The following is a 20,544-nucleotide window of genomic DNA, read 5'->3' as shown; positions in this document are numbered from 1 at the left end:
TTTATCTGGCTGTGTGCCTGGAGTTAAGCGAGAACTTGGGTAAATGAGGGAATACGATAATAAGTTATAGTTCTTAGTTGTAATTCCCTGATTCCAATTCTAGTTCCAGTTCCATCTCTGCCTCTTGCTTTAGTTGTATTTCTAACCCTGACTCCTTGTGTTCTGTCCTCTCCCGTCCAGCCGGCGGTCAATCTGATGGACACGTCCACTCCGGGCAGTGCTGGCATGCTGGACCGCTCCCGCATGGCGCTGTGCACATTCACCTTCCTCTTCCTCTCCCTCAATCCCCTGGCTGCCATGCTGTGTGGAGGGATGGGCTCCAGCACCACCGCTAACAACCAAGCAGTGCATCCTGGGACAGGCAGGATCATGCTGGGCCTAGACAACGCAGGTATGGAGGGAGGGAGGGAAAGAGGGAGGGTGGCGGAGGTGTGTATCTTACTCCTAGTGAGTTAATCTAATACTCCCATGTGTATTTTCTTGTCCAAGTCCATCTCTTCTTTGTCTGTGTGTGTGTTTGCGTGCGCGTCTCAAACTCGTTATGTGTTGTTGTATCTCCAAAAGTAATTCTGTATGGGTGTCTCCAAAAGTCATCCTCTCTCTGTGTTCTCCTCCTAGCTGACTCGTGGGGCTGGATGGACTGGGTGCTACCCACTCTGTTGGTGTGGCTGCTGAATGGTGTGCTGGTGGCTGGGGTTCTGGTCAGAGTGTTGGTCTATGGAGAGCCAGTCACCAGGCCCCACTCTGGATCCTCCGTGCTGTTCTGGAGGCACCGCAAGCAGGCAGACCTCGACCTGGCACGGGTGAGAATATGGAGAATGTGATTTCGTCAAAATGGCATCCTATTCCCTATATAGTGCACTATGTAGGGAATAGGGTGTATGGTGTTCACTCACTGCTGTACAGTGGTTCTTCCTTTAAAAGTTACAAGCTTGTGCTGCGACCATTAGTGCTAGATGGTGGCATTCTGTCATTGCGCCACACTATCACAAGGGGGAGTTAGAACGCTGATCTATCGATAGTCTAAACTGTGGCACAAATTGACTGTCTTTTCTTAAATTAATAGAAGTGTTTTCAGTCTGAGAGTCTCCTCTGGCACTAGAGTCCTGCATCAGGCAACAACAACAAAACTGTCGCTGTGTGCCTGGAGTTAAGCGAGAACTTGGGTAAATGAGGGAATTACACTTGACATGTGGACTGACGATTTTCCCAAAAATAGGCACGCTGGGCTTTTGGTTTCTCTCACTCTAAAAACAGAAATAAATCATTCTAAATAACAAAACTGGCTTTATTTACAAATTATTAAGAATGTCTCACCCCGTGTTCAAGAATGGCCTTTTTCCCTTTATTCAGATTATAACCTCTCACTTTCAATTATTTGAAAACAAAATCATCTCTAAAATATCATATTGTGGTTAAACTCAAATATTCTAATAGAAAAAAATTTTTACGTTATTAATTGGAACCTTTATCAAGTGGAAGTGGGGAAAAGTAAGGAACTTGTCTGTCGGCCCTGCATTAACCTCTAGTGACACCCCATCCCGTGAACGGGACCGTTGTCATCATCTGACACTAATTAGCATAACGCAACGGACATCAATATTCCTAGAAAATATTCCTATTCATGAAAATCACAAATGAAATATATTGAGACACAGCTTAGCCCTTTGTTAATCACCCTGTCATCTCAGATTTTCAAAATATGCTTTACAGCCAAAGCAAGACAAGCATTTGTGTAAGTTTATCGATAGCCTAGCATAGCATTATGTCCAGCTAGCAGCAGGTAACTTGGTCACGGAAATGAGAAAAGCAATCAAATTAAATTGTTTACCTTTGATGAGCTTCGGATGTTTTCACTCACGAGACTCCCAGTTAGATAGCCAATGGTCTTTATAGTATATATTTAAAAAAATATTTTTTATACTTTATATTATTTTTGTAGGTGAAATAGCTCCGTTTTTTTTCTTCACGTTTGGCTGAGAAATCGCCCGGAAATTGCAGTCAGGAAAACGGCGAAAAATATTCCAAATTAGCTCCATAATATCGACAGAAACATGGCAAACGTTGTTTATAATCAATCCTCAAGGTGTTTTTCAAATATCTATTCGATAATATATCAACTGGGACTGGTGGCTTCTTAGTAGGAGAAAGAGACAATGGCCGCATTTGTCCTTTACGCACCAAACACTATGAGAGACTTCAGCTGACCACTGACGCAATGTTGACGTTCAGGCTCATTTTTCAAAATAAAAGCCTGAAACTATGTATTGTGACACTAGACACATTAGGGAAGCCATAGAAAAAGGAATCTGGTTGATAGCCCATTCACTGCTCAATAGGGACGCATAGGAACACAGAGCCTTCTAAATAAGAGTCCCTTCCTGTTTGGATTTTTCTCAGGCTTTCGCCTGCAACATCAGTTCTGTTATACTCACAGACAATATTTTTACAGTTGTGGAAACTTTAGAGTGTTTTCTATCCTATGCTGTCAATTATATGCATATTCTAGCATCTTGTCCTGATAAAATATCCCGTTTACTACGGGAACGTTATTGAAAATACTGCCCCCTAGTCACAATTTAAAGACCAAAATTGGTAAAAGAAAATTGTGATAAATAAAAATATATACCGGTTTCATTTAAGGACCAAAAAAATGCCAGCTGTGCCATATAGATTGTAAAATAGTTGGGAAGAGAAACATATTGTTTTTTTAATGGTAACTGTGTTCATAAAAAAACTATGACATTGTGACCAGAGAGAACAGACGAAATTGACAGTTTTCATCAAACCAGCTTCTTTCAATGGTGCCACACGTTCCAGGGTTAGGACTGTAACCACCAGGAGGACTTGAAAACAATGTTTCCATAACCTACTGCAGGCCTGAAACCTAAGGGTTTAACCTTCTGAATGAATGATTATATTGAAGATCGAAGCCGCCTCTTAATGAGTACCGAGAGCACATCTGTTATCCAACGATTATTATTGTTACTATTAACCCTGCATTATAGTTCTATAAAAGCCCCTTAGATAGTAGATAACGTTTTCCAACACTTGTTTTTCACAAGGGCTATTAGCAGGACAATAGACATGATGTGGTCCCAAAAACACCTCTCTGACATAGGGTCCAGCATATCTCTTGATGTCATTGAATGTCTCGCCAGCTTTGATCCATGGCTGGCCTGCAGCACGCAAAGTTCTTTGTTTGTCAGACGAATCATTGGGTCAAAACAAGAGAACACACATGGTTAATGTTCTGAGGAAGAAAAAATAAATAAAAAATAAATAAAAATAATAATAATAATTAGATAGTGTCTTACAAAGCCTTTCCGTAAGTTCACTCCAGTTTCTTCAACTGTCTTTTGACGGTAATTAGAGTGATGTTGTGCCGTGATGCCAGAACATTCCAGACTGCCTTTGCCGATCGCTCATCATCTTCAACCATCAGTGAGTCGATGGCTTGAATAGTCTCGATGTCAAATGTCAAAATGTGCAGCATACAGTAAAGACCAACAGTCAATTTATTTAGGCATTATTTTTTGCATTATTAGGCCTATTTTACAGTATTGTAGCCTACTGTACCTGTTCATTTTCCTGGGCTTTCATGTTCGGCATAACACCGGCAAATAGCACTGTCCGTGACCATAATCCCCAAGTCAAACAGTATTTTACCCACGTTTAATTATTTAAGACTCTTTTCTCTTCTCTGTGCTGGAGTTCTTTTAAGTCGTCCACCCCTGATGGGCTATCAGCAGGACAACAGGCTGCGTTGTTTTCTAACCTCATCTGGATGGTTCCATAACTAATTACTATTACTATTAATATCACTGAATGACAGAAATATTGGAATAAAGTAGGCTAATGAAGGCAACAAATTGTTGCTTAGTGGAACACCCAAAGTCAATAATAATAATAATCCAATTGTTATAAGAGGATTTGAAGCAGTAGCCTACCAGCGTGTAGCTTTTAGCCTACCAGCGTGTAGGTTTTAGCCTACCAGCGTGTAGGTTTTAGCCTACCAGCGTGTAGCTTTTAGCCTACCAGCGTGTAGCTTTTAGCCTACCAGCGTGTAGCTTTTAGCCTACCAGCGTGTAGGTTTTTCAGCACCGCTTTGCGCTCCTCTAAGACAAGCATGGGGACTAGACTTGATAAATCAATGAGATTTTCATTTTCACTGAATCTATTTGGGTATTGGTTAGCCTGCAATTAGGGTGTGGAAATGTTCTGATTACTTTGCTCTTCACTCGCAGTCACTTAGTAGCCTACTCCCGACCGGTCACGTTGTACAGTGCCATATTTTCCTAATGGAAACGCAGAGGCTTTCGTTTTTCTTGGAATAGACACACCATAATATTAATCAAATTAATTAAGCTACATTTCTTATTCAATCCCGTGTACTATGTTCTTACAAAACGGTTTTAAATTCGGTAGTACAGCCAATTATTAAAAACAGTCAAATGCTTCTCAAAGATGCCCTCTGGTGGTCAAACTAGCAGTAACTAGCATTAATGGCAACAATGGCTAACACTTAAATAACGTGCCATAGAATTCTGCGGCAGCCCGCAAGCTGTGCTGCAGTGCAACGCAACTTTTAGGAAGAACCACTCTATAATGTAGATAGAAACGGGGCAATCCAAGAGGTTGCTATAAAATGAATGTCAAAACAGTTTTCTGTCATAAATTACACAGAATGAATCATTAGATTGTTCTCTACAATATTATAACCTTAATAAACTTGTACTTTACACGGTTGACAAATGTAATGTTCATTTGCTGTGACCATTTAGACTACACCGCTGTAGGTTGTATCTCTTTCAAATTTGGTGTTGTGAGGGTTACTTACCCACCTCTCTCCCTCCCCCAATAGGGAGACTTTGCCCAGGCCAGTCAGAACCTATGGACCTGCCTCAAGGCCCTGGGTCGCCCCTTACCCACCTCTCAGTTGGACCTGGCCTGTGCCGCCCTGTGGGCCCTGCTCCGCCTCTGCCTCCAGCGATTAGGGGTGGGTCGCTGGTTGGCTGCCAGGGCTGGGGGGCTCCGCGCCAGGGGGCTCCGGGAGGATGCTCGCATGAGCAGCCGCGACGCTGCCCTGGTCTACCACCGCCTGCACCAGCTGCACATGACCGGTAGGTGGAAATGGGACTTGACCTGTGGCTCAAATGCTAAGGGTAAGGCTAACCTTGTCTACCTTGTCAATGTTACCAGCTAGTTGATTGATATGATTTAAGTGTCATATACCTACCGGTACCCAGCCCACATGGGCTTACAAGACACTACAGAACAAAATAACATTTTACAAATGATATGCATACAGTGATCATTGCCGGTACAGCTACCATCTAGCAGCGCTACACAACCGGCTACCATCTAGCCGCCCTACACAACCGGCTACCATCTAGCCGCCCTACACAACCGGCTACCATCTAGCCGCGTTACACAACCGGCTACCATCTAGCCGCGCTACACAACTGGCTACCATCTAGCCGCCCTACACAACCGGCTACCATCTAGCCGCCCTACACAACCGGCTACCATCTAGCCGCGTTACACAACCGGCTACCATCTAGCCGCGCTACACAACTGGCTACCATCTAGCCACCCTACACAACCGGCTACCATCTAGCCGCGCTACACAACCGGCTACCATCTAGCAGCGCTACACCAACAATACATTTCTCCTTCTCCTCCAGGCATTATGAACAAACTGAGCAATCTCAAACATGCCCTGTTAAGCCTCCGCTCGTCCCGTTATCACCACCGTGTCCTTGCTCGTCCCGTTATCACCAACGTGTCCCTGCTTGTCCCGTTGTCACCACCGTGTCCCTGCTCGTCCCGTTGTCACCACCGTGTCCCTGCCCGTCCCGTTATCACCACCGTGTCCCTGCTCGTCCCGTTATCACCACCGTGTCCCTGCTCGTCCCGTTGTCACCACCGTGTCCCTGCTCGTCCCGTTGTCACCAACGTGTCCCTGCTCATCCCGTTGTCACCACCGTGTCCCTGCTCGTCCCGTTATCACCCACGTGTCCCTGCTCGTCCCGTTATCACCAACGTGTCCCGTAACCAGAATACCTCAGGGTTGTCACCAACGTGTCCCGTAACCAGAATACCTCAGGGTTGTCACCAACGTGTCCCGTAACCAGAATACCTCAGGGTTGTCACCAACGTGTCCCGTAACCAGAATACCTCAGGGTTGTCACCAACGTGTCCCGTAACCAGAATACCTCAGGGTTGTCACCAACGTGTCCCGTAACCAGAATACCTCAGGGTTGTCACCAACGTGTCCCGTAACCAGAATACCTCAGGGTTGTCACCAACGTGTCCCGTAACCAGAATACCTCAGGGTTGTCACCAACGTGTCCCTGCTCGTCCTGTAACCAGAATACCTCAGGGTTGTCACCAACGTGTCCCTGCTCGTCCCGTAACCAGAATACCTCAGGGTTGTCACCAACGTGTCCCTGCTCGTCCCGTAACCAGAATACCTCAGGGTTGTCACCAATGTGTCCCGTAACCAGAATACCTCAGGGTTGTCACCAACGTGTCCCGTAACCAGAATACCTCAGGGTTGTCACCAACGTGTCCCGTAACCAGAATACCTCAGGGTTGTCACCAACGTGTCCCGTAACCAGAATACCTCAGGGTTGTCACCAACGTGTCCCTGCTCGTCCTGTAACCAGAATACCTCCGGGTTGTCACCAACGTGTCCTGTAACCAGAATACCTCAGGGTTGTCACCAACGTGTCCCTGCTCGTCCTGTAACCAGAATACCTCAGGGTTGTCACCAACGTGTCCCTGCTCGTCCTGTAACCAGAATACCTCAGGGTTGTCACCAACGTGTCCCTGCTCGTCCTGTAACCAGAATACCTCAGGGTTGTCACCAACGTGTCCATGCTCGTCCTGTAACCAGAATACCTCAGGGTTGTCACCAACGTGTCCCTGCTCGTCCTGTAACCAGAATACCTCAGGGTTGTCACCAACGTGTCCCTGCTCGTCCTGTAACCAGAATACCTCAGGGTTGTCACCAACGTGTCTCAGATCCTCATACAGTGGGAAATAAAACAAACACTAAATGGATTCAGATTTCCCCAAGATCACACAGTAGGTACATTCTCTCCTCTGCAGTACTACTGTCCAATACAGAGTTATCCACTAGCTCCCTACTCCTACACACTTTTTATGTAGACCTGAGAGGAATGGATGTGTGTTTTCAGGAGTCTTTGTCTGATAATCCTGTGTGTTTTCTGTGTTTGTTCAGACAAGCTGTCTATAATTAACGGGTGTGTGTGCAGGTAAGCTGGGCGGTAGCCACCTGTCTGCGGTTCACATGGCTCTGAGTGCTGTAAACCTGGCCGAGTGTTCAGGCTCCTGTCTCCCCGTGGCCACGCTAGGAGAGATCTACGTCTCTGCAGCCCTACGAGTCAAAGCCAGCCTACCCAGACTCCTTCACTTCTCCTCCGTGAGTAACCGAGTTAGGTTACCAAGTGGTGTGGGTATTTGTGAGAGTGGGGGCGAGGGGAAGGCGTTGGCTATAATGTGTGGTTTGTTGCTCAGTGTATCGTGTGTGTCTGTCTCTGTGTCTCTACCTCGTTACTCACTCCTGTATCTCCATGTCTCTCTCCATCCCCAGCGTGTGTTCCTGAGCAGTGCCCGCCAGGCGTGTCTCTCCTCCAGTGGCAGTGTCCCCCCGGCCATGCAGTGGCTCTGTCACCCTCTGGGCCACCGCTTCTTTGTGGACGGGGACTGGGCCGTCCGCAGCACCCCCAAAGATAGCATCTACAGCCAGGCAGGGAACACAGGTCAGTACTGTAGACACACCTACTGCACTGTCGGAACTAGAAGCACAAGCATTTCACTACACCTGCAACAACATCTGATAAACACGTGTATGTGACCAATAGCACCTTATTCCCTGGTATATGGTGTACAACTATTGACAAGAGCCCCTCAGAAGAATGAGCGTTGAGAGGCTCTACAGGTGGACAGCTTGTGTCTTTATGAAAGGAAACACCTGTCATGGAAACTGGTTATGATGAAAGCAATATGGGCAATGACTATGCTAACCCTAATTCTTCTCTCTCTGTCTCCGTAGTGGACCCTCTGGCCCAGGTGACCCAGGCCTTTAGGGAACACCTTTTGGAGAAGGCTCTATACTGTGTGGCCCAGCCCCGGGGGGAGAAGACCCCCAGTGATGGAGAGGGGTAGGTGCAACACACAGCCAAATAGTGTTCTCAGGTTATCTGCAGAAGTCTTAAAAGTTGACTTTATCAATTTTAGCGTGGTGGCTAAAGTTAGCTGACGTTTCTAGTGGCTGTGGAGAACCAGGGTGTGGAGAACCATCTAACATTGAGTTGTAAAATACAGAATGTTGACTTTAATATTTTAGGCCTTATTTTGTCTTAAATTATCTACAATCACTTTTTGAACAAGCCTTTTACGTGTGTGTTCTCAAGGAGAACTAAGTCTTTTAAATACTTTTAACTAACTACAGTTGAAGTCGAAAGTTTATATTCACCTTAGCCAAATACATTTAAACTCAGTTTTTCACAATTCCTGACATTTAATCCTAGTAAAAATTCCCTGCCTTAGGTCAGTTAGGATCACCACTTTATTTTAAGAATGTGAAATGTCAGAATAATAGTAGAGTGATTTATTTCAGCTTTTATTTCTTTCATCACATTCCCAGTGGGTCAGAAGGTCACATACACTCAATTAGTATTCGGTAGCATTGCATTTAAATGGTTTAACTTGGGTCAAACGTTTCAGGTAGCCTTCCACAAACTTCCCACAATAACTTGGGTGAATTTTGGCCCATTCCTCCTGATAGAGCTGGTGTAACTGAGTCATTTATTTATTTATTTTTTACCTTTATTTAATTAGGCAAGTCAGTTAAGAACAAATTCTGATTTTCAATGACTGCCTAGGAACAGTGGGTAAACTGCCTTGTTCAGGGGCAGAAAGACAGATTTTTTTTAACCTTGTCAGCTCAGGGATTCAATAGTGCAACCTTTCGGTTAATAGACGAACGCTCTAACAACTAGGCTACCTGCCGCGGTTTGTGGGCCTCCTTGCTCGCACACGCTTTTTCAGTTCTGTCCTCAAATTTTCTATAGGTTGGGGTCAGGTCTTTGTGATGGCCACTCCAATACCTTGACTTTGTTGTCCTACGGCCATTTTGCCACAACTTTGGAAGTACGCTTGGGGTCATTGTCCATTTGGAAGACCCATTTGTAATCACGCTTTAACTTCCTGACTGATGTCTTGAGTTGTTGCTTCAATATATCCACATAAGTTTCCTCCATCTATTTTATTTTATATTTCTATTTTATCTATTTTGCACATTCTTCCATTGCAAAACTACCATTCCAGTATTTTACTTGCTATATTGTACTTACTTTGCCATCATGGCCTTTTTTGCCTTTACCTCCCTTCTCACCTCATTTGCTCACATTGTATATAGACTTGTTTATACTGCATTATTGACTGTATGTTTGTTTTTACTCCATGTGTAACTCTGTGTCGTTTTATCTGTCGAACTGCTTTGCTTTATCTTGGCCAGGTCGCAATTGTAAATGAGAACTTGTTCTCAACTTGCCTACCTGGTTAAATAAAGGTAAAATAAAATAAAAAAATGAAGTACACCAGTCCCTCCTGCAGCAAAGCACCCCCACAACATGATGCTGCCACCCCCGTGCTTCACGGTTGGGATGGTGTTCTTCGGCTTGCAAGCCTCCCCCTTTTTCCTCCAAACATCATAACGATGGTCATTATGGCCAAACAGTTCTATTTTTGTTTCATCAGACCAGAGGACGTTTCTCCAAAAAATACGATCTTTGTTCCCATGTTCAGTTGCAAACCGTAGTCTGGATTTTTTATGGCGGTTTTGGAGCAGTGGCTTCTTCCTTGCTGAGCGGCCTTTCAGGTTATGTCGATATAGGGCTCGTTTTACTGTGGATATAGATACTTTTGTACCCGTTTCCTCCAGCATCTTCACAAGGTCCTTTGCTGTTGTTCTGGGATTGATTTGCACTTTTCACACCAAAGTACATTCATCTCTAGGAGACAGAACGCGTCTCCTTCCTGAGTGGTATGACGGCTGCGTGGTCCCATGGTGTTTATACTTGCGTACTATTGTTTGTACAGATGAACGTGGTACCTTCAGGTGTTTGGAAATTGCTCCCAAGGATGAACCAGACTTGTGGAGGTCTACAATTATTTTCTGAGGCTGATTTCTTTAGATTTTCCCATGATATCAAGCAGTGGCACTGAGTTTGAAGGTAGGCCTTGAAATACATCCACAGGTACACCTCCAATTGACTCATGATGTCAATTAGCCTATCCGAAGCTTCTAAAGCCATGACATAATTTTCTGGAATTTTCCATACTGTTTAAAGGCACAGTCAACTTAATGTATGTAAACTTCTGACCCACTGGAATTGTGATACAGTGAATTTTAAGTGAACTAATCTGTCTGTAAACAATTCTTGGAAAACTTACTTGTGTCATGCACAAAGTAGATGTCCTAACCGACTTGCCAAAACTATAGTTTGTTAACAAGAAATTTGTGGAGTAGTTGAAAAACAAGTTTTAATGACTCCAATCTAAGTGTATGTAAACTTCCGACTTCAACTGTAAGCTGTGTGTGTTCTCTCAAGGACAACTAATAGTATTTTAAATACTTTTAACTAACTCAGCTGTGTGTGTGTTCCTCAGGGAGAACTAATAGTCTTTTAAATACTTTTAACTCAGCTGTGTGTGTTCCTCAGGGAGAACTAATAGTCTTTTAAATACTTTTAACTAACTCAGCTGTGTGTGTGTTCCTCAGGGACAACTAATAGTCTTTTAAATACTTTTAACTAACTCAGCTGTGTGTGTGTTCTCTCAAGGACAACTAATAGTATTTTAAATACTTTTAACTAACTCAGCTGTGTGTGTGTTCCTCAGGGAGAACTAATAGTCTTTTAAATACTTTTAACTAACTCAGCTGTGTGTGTGTTCCTCAGGGAGAACTAATAGTATTTTAAATACTTTTAACTAACTAAGCTGTGTGTGTATTCCCCAGGGAGTATGCGGATGCTCTGGAGTACCTTCAGCTGTTGACTAGTGCATCAGACGCCGCCGGAGCCAACACCCAGTCCTTCGCCATCGGATCCAACATGGCTACCGTCACTGGTATGACTTATATTTATATGTCTTTATGCTGTGGTCCGAGTTTCACCTCTGCAGTTCAGGCACAATACTGGGTGTCTCTCATTTAGGGTGTACTTGACAGTGTATCTGTAGTCTAAAGTGGCTTCCTCTTCTTATCTCCTTTCCTTCAGTCACACTGATCTTCAGTAACATGTCTCTATCTTCTGACATTGCTTCCACTGATCCCTGTGTTGTCAGATCAGTGCAATCAAAGACAAGGAGAGGAAGCCACTCTAGACTGTTGAGATGCCCCCTCAGATAGCCTCGCTCCTTTCAGCACCTCTCTCTCTCTCGCTCGCTCATTTTCTCTGAGAGGAGATGGGAGGTTAAAAGGCATGGTCCTCTGCATCGCTCCATCTTCCAGTCCTGTCAAGCCTCTAATCATCTTGAAGAAGTAGCTAGAGAAGGAAGAGCTTTTGAAAGGAGACTTTTCTTGGCATGGTGTTAGATTTCCCAGTCAGCATAGCTGTCTCTTTGTGTGAGTGTGCGTTTGATTGGATGTGATTTATTAGGATCTCCATTAGCCGACGCCAATGGGAGCTATTCTTACTGGAGTACGACACATAACCAAAAATACATTACAGACAAAATACTTAACATTTTAAAGTGTGTGTGTGTGTGTGTGTGCATCTATCAGTTACACATACGTCAGTACATACACACAACAAGTAGGTCACATGGGGGAGAGGCGGTTTTTATTATTATTTGTAAAAATGTATTTCACCTTTTTATTTAACCAGGTAGGCCAGTTGAAAACACCTTTATTTAACCAGGTAGGCCAGTTGTGAACACCTTTATTTAACCAGGTAGGCCAGTTGAAAACACCTTTATTTAACCAGGTAGGCCAGTTGTGAACACCTTTATTTAACCAGGTAGGCCAGTTGAGAACACCTTTATTTAACCAGGTAGGCCAGTTGTGAACACCTTTATTTAACCAGGTAGGCCAGTTGAGAACACCTTTATTTAACCAGGTAGGCCAGTTGAGAACACCTTTATTTAACCAGGTAGGCCAGTTGAGAACACCTTTATTTAACCAGGTAGGCCAGTTGAGAACACCTTTATTTAACCAGGTAGGACAGTTGTGAACACCTTTATTTAACCAGGTAGGACAGTTGTGAACACCTTTATTTAACCAGGTAGGACAGTTGTGAACACCTTTATTTAACCAGGTAGGACAGTTGTGAACACCTTTATTTAACCAGGTAGGACAGTTGTGAACACCTTTATTTAACCAGGTAGGACAGTTGTGAACACCTTTATTTAACCAGGTAGGACAGTTGTGAACAAGTTCTAATTTACAACTGTGACCTGGCCAAGATAAAGCAAAGCAGTGCGACACAAACAACAACACAGAGTTACACATGGAATAAACAAGCATACAATCAATAACACAATAGAGAAAAAAAAGGGGAAAAAGAGTCTATATACACTGTGTGTAAATGGCGTGGGGAGGTAGGAGGTGTGGGCTTTGGGGATGACCAGTGAGAGGTACCTGCTGGAGCGCGTGCTACGGGTGGGTGTTGTTATCGTGACCAGTGAGCTGAGATAAGGCGGAGCTTTACCTAGCATAGGCTTTTATAGATGACCTGGAGCCAGTAGGTCTGGCGATGAATATGTAGCGAGGGCCAGCCGACTAGAGCATACAGGTTGCAGTGGTGGGTGGTATAAGGGGCTTATAATAGACTGCATCCAGTTTGCTGAGTAGAGTATTGTAAGCTATTTGTTGTGCCGTGAGGTGTTGCTTTATTTGTTTTTTGAAACCAGGTTTGCTGTTCACTTGTGCTATATGAGATGTAAGGGAGTTCCATGCACTCATGGCTCTGTATAATACTGTATGTTTCCTAGAATTAGTTCTGGACCTGGGGACTGTTAAAATACCCCTGGTGTCATGTCTGGTGGGGTAAGTGTGTGTGTCTGTCAGTGCTGTGTCTAAGTTGACTATGCAAACCATTTTGAATTTCCAACACATTAATATTTATTATAAAAACTCTTAGCCAAGAGAGACTGGCATGCATAGTATTTATATCAGCCCTCTGATTACAAGGAAGAGCCAGACGTGCCGCTCTGTTCTGGTCCAGCTGCAGCTTAACTAGGTCTTTCTTTGCAGCACTTGACCATATGACTGGACAATAATCAAGATAAGCTCTAACTAGAGCCTGAAAGACTTGCTTTGTGGAGCGTGGTGTCAAAAAAGCAGAGCATCTCTTTATTACGGACTGACGTCTCCCCAGCTTTACAACCATTGAATCTATATGTTTTGAACCTGATAGTTTACAATCTAAGGTAACACCAAGTAATTTAGTCTCCTCAACTTGTTCAACAGCCACAACGTTCATTACCAGATTCAGCTGAGGTCTAGAACTTCGGCAATGATTTGTACCAAATACAATGCCCTTAGTTTAAGAAACCACTTTATTATTGGCTACCCATTCCAAAATGTACTGCTACTCTGTTAAGGGTTTCAGTGACTTTATTAGCTGTGGTTGCTGATGCGTATATGGTTGAATCATAAGCATACATGGACACACATGCTTTGTTTAATGCCAGTGGCAGATCATTGGAAAAATAGAAAAGAGTAGAGGGCCTAGAGAGCTGCCCTGCGGTACACCACACGTTACATGTTTGACATTAGAGAAGATTCCATTAAAGAAAACCCTCTGAGTTCTATTAGAGATATAGCTCTGAATTCATGATATGGCAGAGGGTGAAAAGCCGTAACGCATACATTTTCTCAACAGGTTATGGTTAATAATATCAAAGGCTGCACTAAAATCTAACAGTAAAGCTCCCACAATCTTCTTCTTATACATTTCTTTTGTGCCAGTCATTTGTGCCAGTGGAGTACATGTTGAGTGCCATTCTCTATAAGCATGCTGAAAGTCTGTTGTTAATTTGTTTGTTTGGTCAAACACTATTTTTTTCAACAGTTTGCTAAGTGCTGGCAGCAAGCTGATAGGTCTGCTGTTAGAAGCAGTAAAGGCCGCTTTACCACTCTTGGGTAGCAGAATGACTTTGTCTTCCCTCCAGGCCTGAGGACAAAGACTTTCCTCTGGGCTCAGATGAAAGATATGACAGATAGCAGTGGCTATAGAGTCAGCTACCATCCTCAGATGAAAGATATGACAGATAGCAGTGGCTATAGAGTCAGCTACCATCCTCAGTAGCTTTCCATTTGTAGTTTTTATTGAACCCTTATTTAACTAGGCAAGTCAGTTAAGAACAAATTCTAATTTACAATGACAGCCTACCATCTAAGTTGTCAATGCCAAGAGGTTTGACATTATTGATCGATGACAATAATTTTTCCACCTCTCCCACACTAACTTTACAAAATTCAAACTTACAATGCTTTTCTTTCAGTATTGTTTTTGTTATGCATGAATACGATGGCTCACTGTTCGTTGTTGGCATTTCCTGCCTAAGTTTGCCCACTTTGCCAATGAAGTAATCATTGAAATAATTGTCAACATCAAATGGTTTTGTGATGAATCAGCCATCTGATTTGATGAAAGCTGTGTTGGCCCAATGTTAAGCAAAGGAGGTCTTCTCCCTTGGAGAGATGTGGCTATCAGTATAGCTGCAGTATTAGCAGGGTGTGACCATGCCAGAGGGGGAACATGCCAGAGAACAGCTGGATTTGATCATGTGTGAAACGGAGAGAGATAAAGGAGGGATGGTGTCTGTGTTTCAGCATGTCTGGATAGTCCCACATAGATGTTCTAAACCTGTCAACATCATGTCAACTAACTATCCTCTAACCTTCAACATACATTTAAACCTAGCCCTAAACCTAAACTCTTCCCTAAACTTAACCCCAGGCCTCACCCAAAACATAACCCTTGCCCTTATCCTAAACCTAGCCCTAAACCTAAACTCTTCCCTAAACTTAACCCCAGGCCTCACCCAAAACATAACCCTTGCCCTTATCCTAAACCTAGCCCTAGCCCTAAACTCTTCCCTAAACTTAACCCCAGGCCTCACCCAAAACATAACCCTTGCCCTTATCCTAAACCTAGCCCTAAACCTAAACTCTTCCCTAAACTTAACCCCAGGCCTCACCCAAAACATAACCCTTGCCCTTATCCTAAACCTAGCCCTAAACCTAAACTCTTCCCTAAACTTAACCCCAGGCCTCACCCAAAACATAACCCTTGCCCTTATCCTAAACCTAGCCCTAAACCTAAACTCTTCCCTAAACTTTACCCCAGGCCTCACCCAAAACAACCCTTGCCCTTATCCTAAACCTAGCCCTAAACCTAAACTCTTCCCTAAACTTAACCCCAGGCCTCACCCAAAACATAACCCTTGCCCTTCTCCTAAACCTAGCCCTAAACCTAAACTCTTCCCTAAACTTAACCCCAGGCCTCACCCAAAACATAACCCTTGCCCTTCTCCTAAACCTAGCCCTAGCCCTAAACTCTTCCCTAAACTTAACCCCAGGCCTCACCCAAAACAACCCTTGCCCTTATCCTAAACCTAACCCCAAACATAACCCTGAACTTAACCCCAGCAAGCTGTTGTGTATCAACAGAGTTACAGTTGATATCTCTAGATCAGCTACAGGAACTATCCCAATAATAACCTGTCTCTGTGTGTATTTTCTTTATTGACTGTGTGTAAACCTTGTCTGGGACCTCCAGGCTGTGACCTTCATTCCAAATGGTGGTCGTCGGTTGCCGTGGTGATCATTAACTGGCTTCAAGGAGACGACGCAGCGGCTGAGAGACTGTACCCCGCCGCCGAGCACCTGCCCCGTAGTCTACAGACTGCAGAGTGAGTGTACACGCACGCAAGCGCGCGCACACACACACACATACACACACAGCCGAGGGACTGTACCAAGCTGTAGTAGAACATTCCGGAGTGACATACAGATTACCACACACACACACACACACACACACACACACACACACACACACACACACTTCCCCAGTTCTTCTCCACCACCTTTCTGAAAAGAGTTGTTCATGTGTCCTCAGGAGTCCGTTGCCCAAGGCGTCTTTGAACACGTTCCGAGCGGTGCGCGCCATGCTGACCAAACCAGAGAACTGTCAGCTGAGTCTGAGCCACAGTGAGAGGGCCAGCGGCCTGCTGAGAGACAGCCTCAACCTGGGACCACACTGTCACAGCAGCAGCCTAGACAAGGTACACACACACATATATACACACACACACACACACAGCAGCTATGGCCAGAGCTGTGGTGCATTGTAGTTGCATTGCATGTGTCTCTCAGCTGGGTGCAATGTTCCTGCAGTGCAAGACAGAACTGGGCCCTATACAGCACAATGGGCAGGAGACATCAATACACACTGTTACTGCCTTTCAAACTAATGTCATTTTCAATACGCACACCATAAGGTTTGCTTCTCTCTCTGTCTCTGTCTCGGTCTCTCTTTCTCGGTCTCTCTCGGTCTCTGTCTCTCTCTTGATCTCTCTCTTGATCTCTCTCGGTCTCTCTCTGTCTCTCTGTCTCTGTCTCTCTCTCTCTGTCTCTATCTCTCGGTCTCTCTCTTTCTGTCTCTCTCTCTCGGTCTCTCTCTGTCTTTCTGTCTCTCTTGATCTCTCTCGATCTCTCTCGGTCTCTTGATCTCTCTCGGTCTCTGTCTTTCTCTCTCTCTCTCCCTGTCTCTCTCTCTCGATCTCTCTCTGTCTCTCTCTGTCTTTCTGTCTCTCTCTCTTTCTCTCTCCCCAGGTGGTCCAGTTGCTGCTGTGTGACCTGCTGCTGGTGATGCGGACTAACGTGTGGCGTCTTCAGCAGAGCTCCAGTCCCGGGGGTCTCTCCTTGCAGGCCTCCCCGGCCGAGCTGCACGGCTTCCAGCAGGACCTCTCCTCCCTCAGGAAGCTGGCCCAGAGCTTCAGGCCCGCCATGCGCAGGGTAGGACGTGGAGGAAGACATACATACACATGTAGACACGGGCACATACATGTATATGGACACAGGTTGATCTAGGTAGATTTCTCACTTCTCACTCATCAAACACTGTTCTCTCTCTCCCTCTCAGTTGTTTCTTCATGAGGCAACCGCCAGGCTGATGGCTGGGGCCAGTCCCACGCGAACACATCAGCTCCTGGACCGCTCGCTCAGACGCAGAGCCACCCCCGGAGCCAAGACGGGTAACTGCAGGGAGGGGTTTTTGTAGTTTGCGTGTGTGAGAAAGGTTCTGTGGGTTTTGTGTGCCTTTTTTAAGCCTTTCATAATGAGGTCTAAAGGGACACGGCGCGATATGAGTGTTATCTGTGTAGTATCCCTCTCTGTATCCCCACAACTCACGTGTGTGTGTGTGTGTGTGTGTGTGTGTGTGATTCTACAGAGGAGTGTGAGATGCGTCCTGGCCAGAGGGAGCAGGCTGAGGCGGTGATGTTGGCGTGTCGCTACCTGCCCCCCTCCTTCCTGTCGGCACCGGGCCAGCGGGTGGGCATGCTGGCGGACGCAGCCCGGACACTGGAGAAGCTGGGGGACAAGCGCACCCTCCACGACTGCCAGCAGATGATCATTAAGCTGGGCAGCGGCACCACTGTCACCTCTGCCTAGACGATACAGAGCGAGGCAGAGAGACCAGCCCCACACACACACACACACATGGATGAAGGAGGTTTTTGGCATTTGGCCTGCAGCTGACGAACAGACATACAGACAGTCTAACTAGACATTGAGAATCATATCAGGCATACAGACAGACGAATGAACATACCTGACAGTTACCTGCCATTAGTTTCATATCACCTGTCAGTAGACAGCTCTCAGAGTGACAGTTTAGCAGGGGAGGACTTCACCCCAGTAAAGTGTTGCTGTTGACATTGTTGACATGATCTGTCATGTAAGCTAGTCCTCATCCACCAGGATATATAGGTTCACATTTCTGGTTCTTTTCTATTCCCCTGCGTGAAATGCACTGTAGTGGCGGAGTGTGTCTACTGGGTGGAGTTCTGCCGCCCTCTGCAGGACTGTGAAGGTGTGATGGCTGGGAGTGTGTGTGTGTGTGTGTGTGTGAGAGAGAAGGGGAAAGGTTTTTACCTGCAGTTGTACACTACTAGCCCCATGTTTTGATTGGACGATGCACCTTACAAAGCGAAGCACTCTGTTGTGATTGGTGTGTTTACAGAGTGGTTGTCTGTCTGACTGGCTGCGGTGGGAGGAGCAAACTGCGTTGGGACAGACTGGTCTTTTTGAGGAGCACAACATTTCAGAAATATATGGTATAGAGCAGACGGGTTTCTCTATCATGTTGAAAAGAGGACCATGACAGATCTATACATTGTGTTTCTATCTGCGATGGTCTGAAATGTTGCATCTCTGTCACGTCGTTTAATCTGCACTGGCCCAGAGGGGCTGTATTTGAGGAGTTCTATAATATTGTAGCTTTTCCTTTTCATATTATTTTCTTTGTTGTTGCTGTGTATATATTTTACAATGTATTTATAATCTGTCTGAGATTTGTTCTGCTGATCAGTATTTTCCATTGGCCGGGTGATCATTTACTTTCCACCCTCATTGTGTAGCATAGCCAGAGGCTTGGGGTCCAATGGGGAGTATGGATGAGTCCCAAATGGCACCCTATTCTCTATATAGTGCACTACTTCCTATAGACTCTAGTCAAAAGTAGTGCACCCCAAAAAGGGAATAGGGTGCCATTTGGTATGTGTTACTCAACCTATGTTTGTTGCCATAGTTGGTAAGTGTATCAAAAAAGGGGACAGTGTCCATGTGCTTTTGGGGCCAAGGAGTGTCAAAGACCATTCAATATTGTCATCAGACTCATGTGAGCGTTTGCACTATTGCGCAAGGTGTGTGCTGCCACTATGATGATATCAGAAAGAGTTGGAGGTGTTGAGTCCTCGAGCGATAGGCTCCAGTCTAGGGTTGAGCCGCTGGGCCACCCATAACAGAACATTGACTTTAATGGGAATGTCCATTCTAATAATTATATTTCTATGGTGGTGCCCCCCCCCCCCCCCCCCCAAGTCACTCCGTTCAAGACCAATAGCTTACAAAAGAGCCCGAGTCTCATCTAGTATTTCTAGATCTCATGATTTAATTGACTCTTGTTATTATCATCTCTTCTTCAAAAGAAGGCCTGTAGCGAGGCTGCCACACCCTCCTGTAGTCAGGCCCCTGGGTCCTGTTCACTAGGCCCCAAATGGAAGAAAATGGGTTCTTGTCCAATAAGAAACTGTCATTTTTTGTTTTCCGTTGAAAAACGTTTTTAAAACGTGTGCTCCTTTTGAACAGGACCCATATGTTAAAAAGACAGAGTGAAAGAGTTGTGTGTGTGTGTGTGTACAACCCTGTTCCAGAACCACAGTTTTTGTTTTCAGAAGACTAAAACCCCATTTGGTTCTTTAGCATGCTTTTGTTGTGTTTATCCCAGGACATGCTAGTTTGTAATAGTGTATCATTGTAAATGACTGACTGAGGGACACTGGACTGATGATTCCTTCCCAGTGTGTTGGGTCAGTCTGTGGTGTGACTGTGTTAAATCATCACAACCACATCTGAACATGTAGTATTATTATTATTATTTAGTTTCTTAATCAACATATTCTTTCCTTCCCTGTCTTTCTCCTTCTTTGCTCATTGGTTTATTCCTGGATATGTAAATAAAAATACCATTTTGTAAGGAAATGCCTCAGGGTCTCTTGTGGTGCTTTGATGGTGGCGGGGGTTTGAGAGAAACTGAAACTACCCAACTGTTGCTAGTCCTGATCCTACAAGAAAATCTGATGTTCCCTTGAGAAAGGCACTTAACCCTAATTGCTCCAGGGTCACTGTTGATAATGTCTGACCCTGGCTGTGACCCCACTCTCAGATGGTGTCTCAGGGAGAGTGGGATAGGCAAAAAAAACATTGTATTGAACCTTTATTTAACTAGGCAAGTCAATTAATTAAGAACAAATTCTTAATTCCAATGACGGCCTAGGAACAGTGGGTTAACTGCCTGGGTTAATTTACATGGGTATTATTACACACGTGTATATGTGTGGGTTCATTTACACATGGGTATTATTACACACGTGTATATGTGTGGGTTCATTTACACATGGGTATTATTACACACATGTATATGTGTGAAATAGGACAAATATAAGCACCCGCCAAATAAATGTTATTATAAAAGTGTCAAAATGAAAACTAATCATGAAAAACAATTAGTAAACTGAAATAAAATAATTAACAAACCAGTTTGAAATCAGTTCTATATTTGGCTCCAAAACAAACTAAATAAAATAAAAACCATCATGAAATTGAAAAAAAATGTTTTGGGGCATGCCTTTTGTCACGCTGCTGAATCTGGCGGGTAAATTCATACCAATTTGACTGGAGTGTGGCGGGAGATTCCCAAAGGCTGGGGCTACAGA

At 44.6% G+C, this 20,544-nt stretch overlaps 1 protein-coding gene across 2 annotated transcripts in view; it reads left to right on the top strand.

Annotated features, from left to right (window-relative positions):
- The window catches only part of LOC109878914 (sterol regulatory element-binding protein 1-like), a 28,367-nt gene extending 8,553 nt beyond the window's left edge, over positions 1–19,814 (top strand). For both annotated transcript variants that reach the window (XM_031819128.1, XM_031819129.1), the window contains exons 7-18: positions 181–391; positions 619–803; positions 4,865–5,123; positions 7,284–7,450; positions 7,622–7,790; positions 8,084–8,192; positions 11,054–11,163; positions 15,822–15,954; positions 16,164–16,329; positions 16,880–17,062; positions 17,190–17,301; positions 17,499–19,814. In XM_031819128.1, the coding sequence (XP_031674988.1) occupies positions 181–391; positions 619–803; positions 4,865–5,123; positions 7,284–7,450; positions 7,622–7,790; positions 8,084–8,192; positions 11,054–11,163; positions 15,822–15,954; positions 16,164–16,329; positions 16,880–17,062; positions 17,190–17,301; positions 17,499–17,719 (2,025 nt within the window). In that variant the 3' untranslated portion in view covers positions 17,720–19,814. The remainder of the gene's footprint in view (positions 1–180; positions 392–618; positions 804–4,864; positions 5,124–7,283; positions 7,451–7,621; positions 7,791–8,083; positions 8,193–11,053; positions 11,164–15,821; positions 15,955–16,163; positions 16,330–16,879; positions 17,063–17,189; positions 17,302–17,498) is intronic.
- Positions 19,815–20,544: the final 730 nt, after the last annotated feature.

The sequence above is a fragment of the Oncorhynchus kisutch genome, unplaced genomic scaffold (genome assembly GCF_002021735.2).
Source record: "Oncorhynchus kisutch isolate 150728-3 unplaced genomic scaffold, Okis_V2 scaffold1868, whole genome shotgun sequence".
In the NCBI taxonomy this organism is placed as follows: domain Eukaryota; kingdom Metazoa; phylum Chordata; class Actinopteri; order Salmoniformes; family Salmonidae; genus Oncorhynchus; species Oncorhynchus kisutch.
This window is presented reverse-complemented; position numbering and strand designations above follow the sequence as displayed.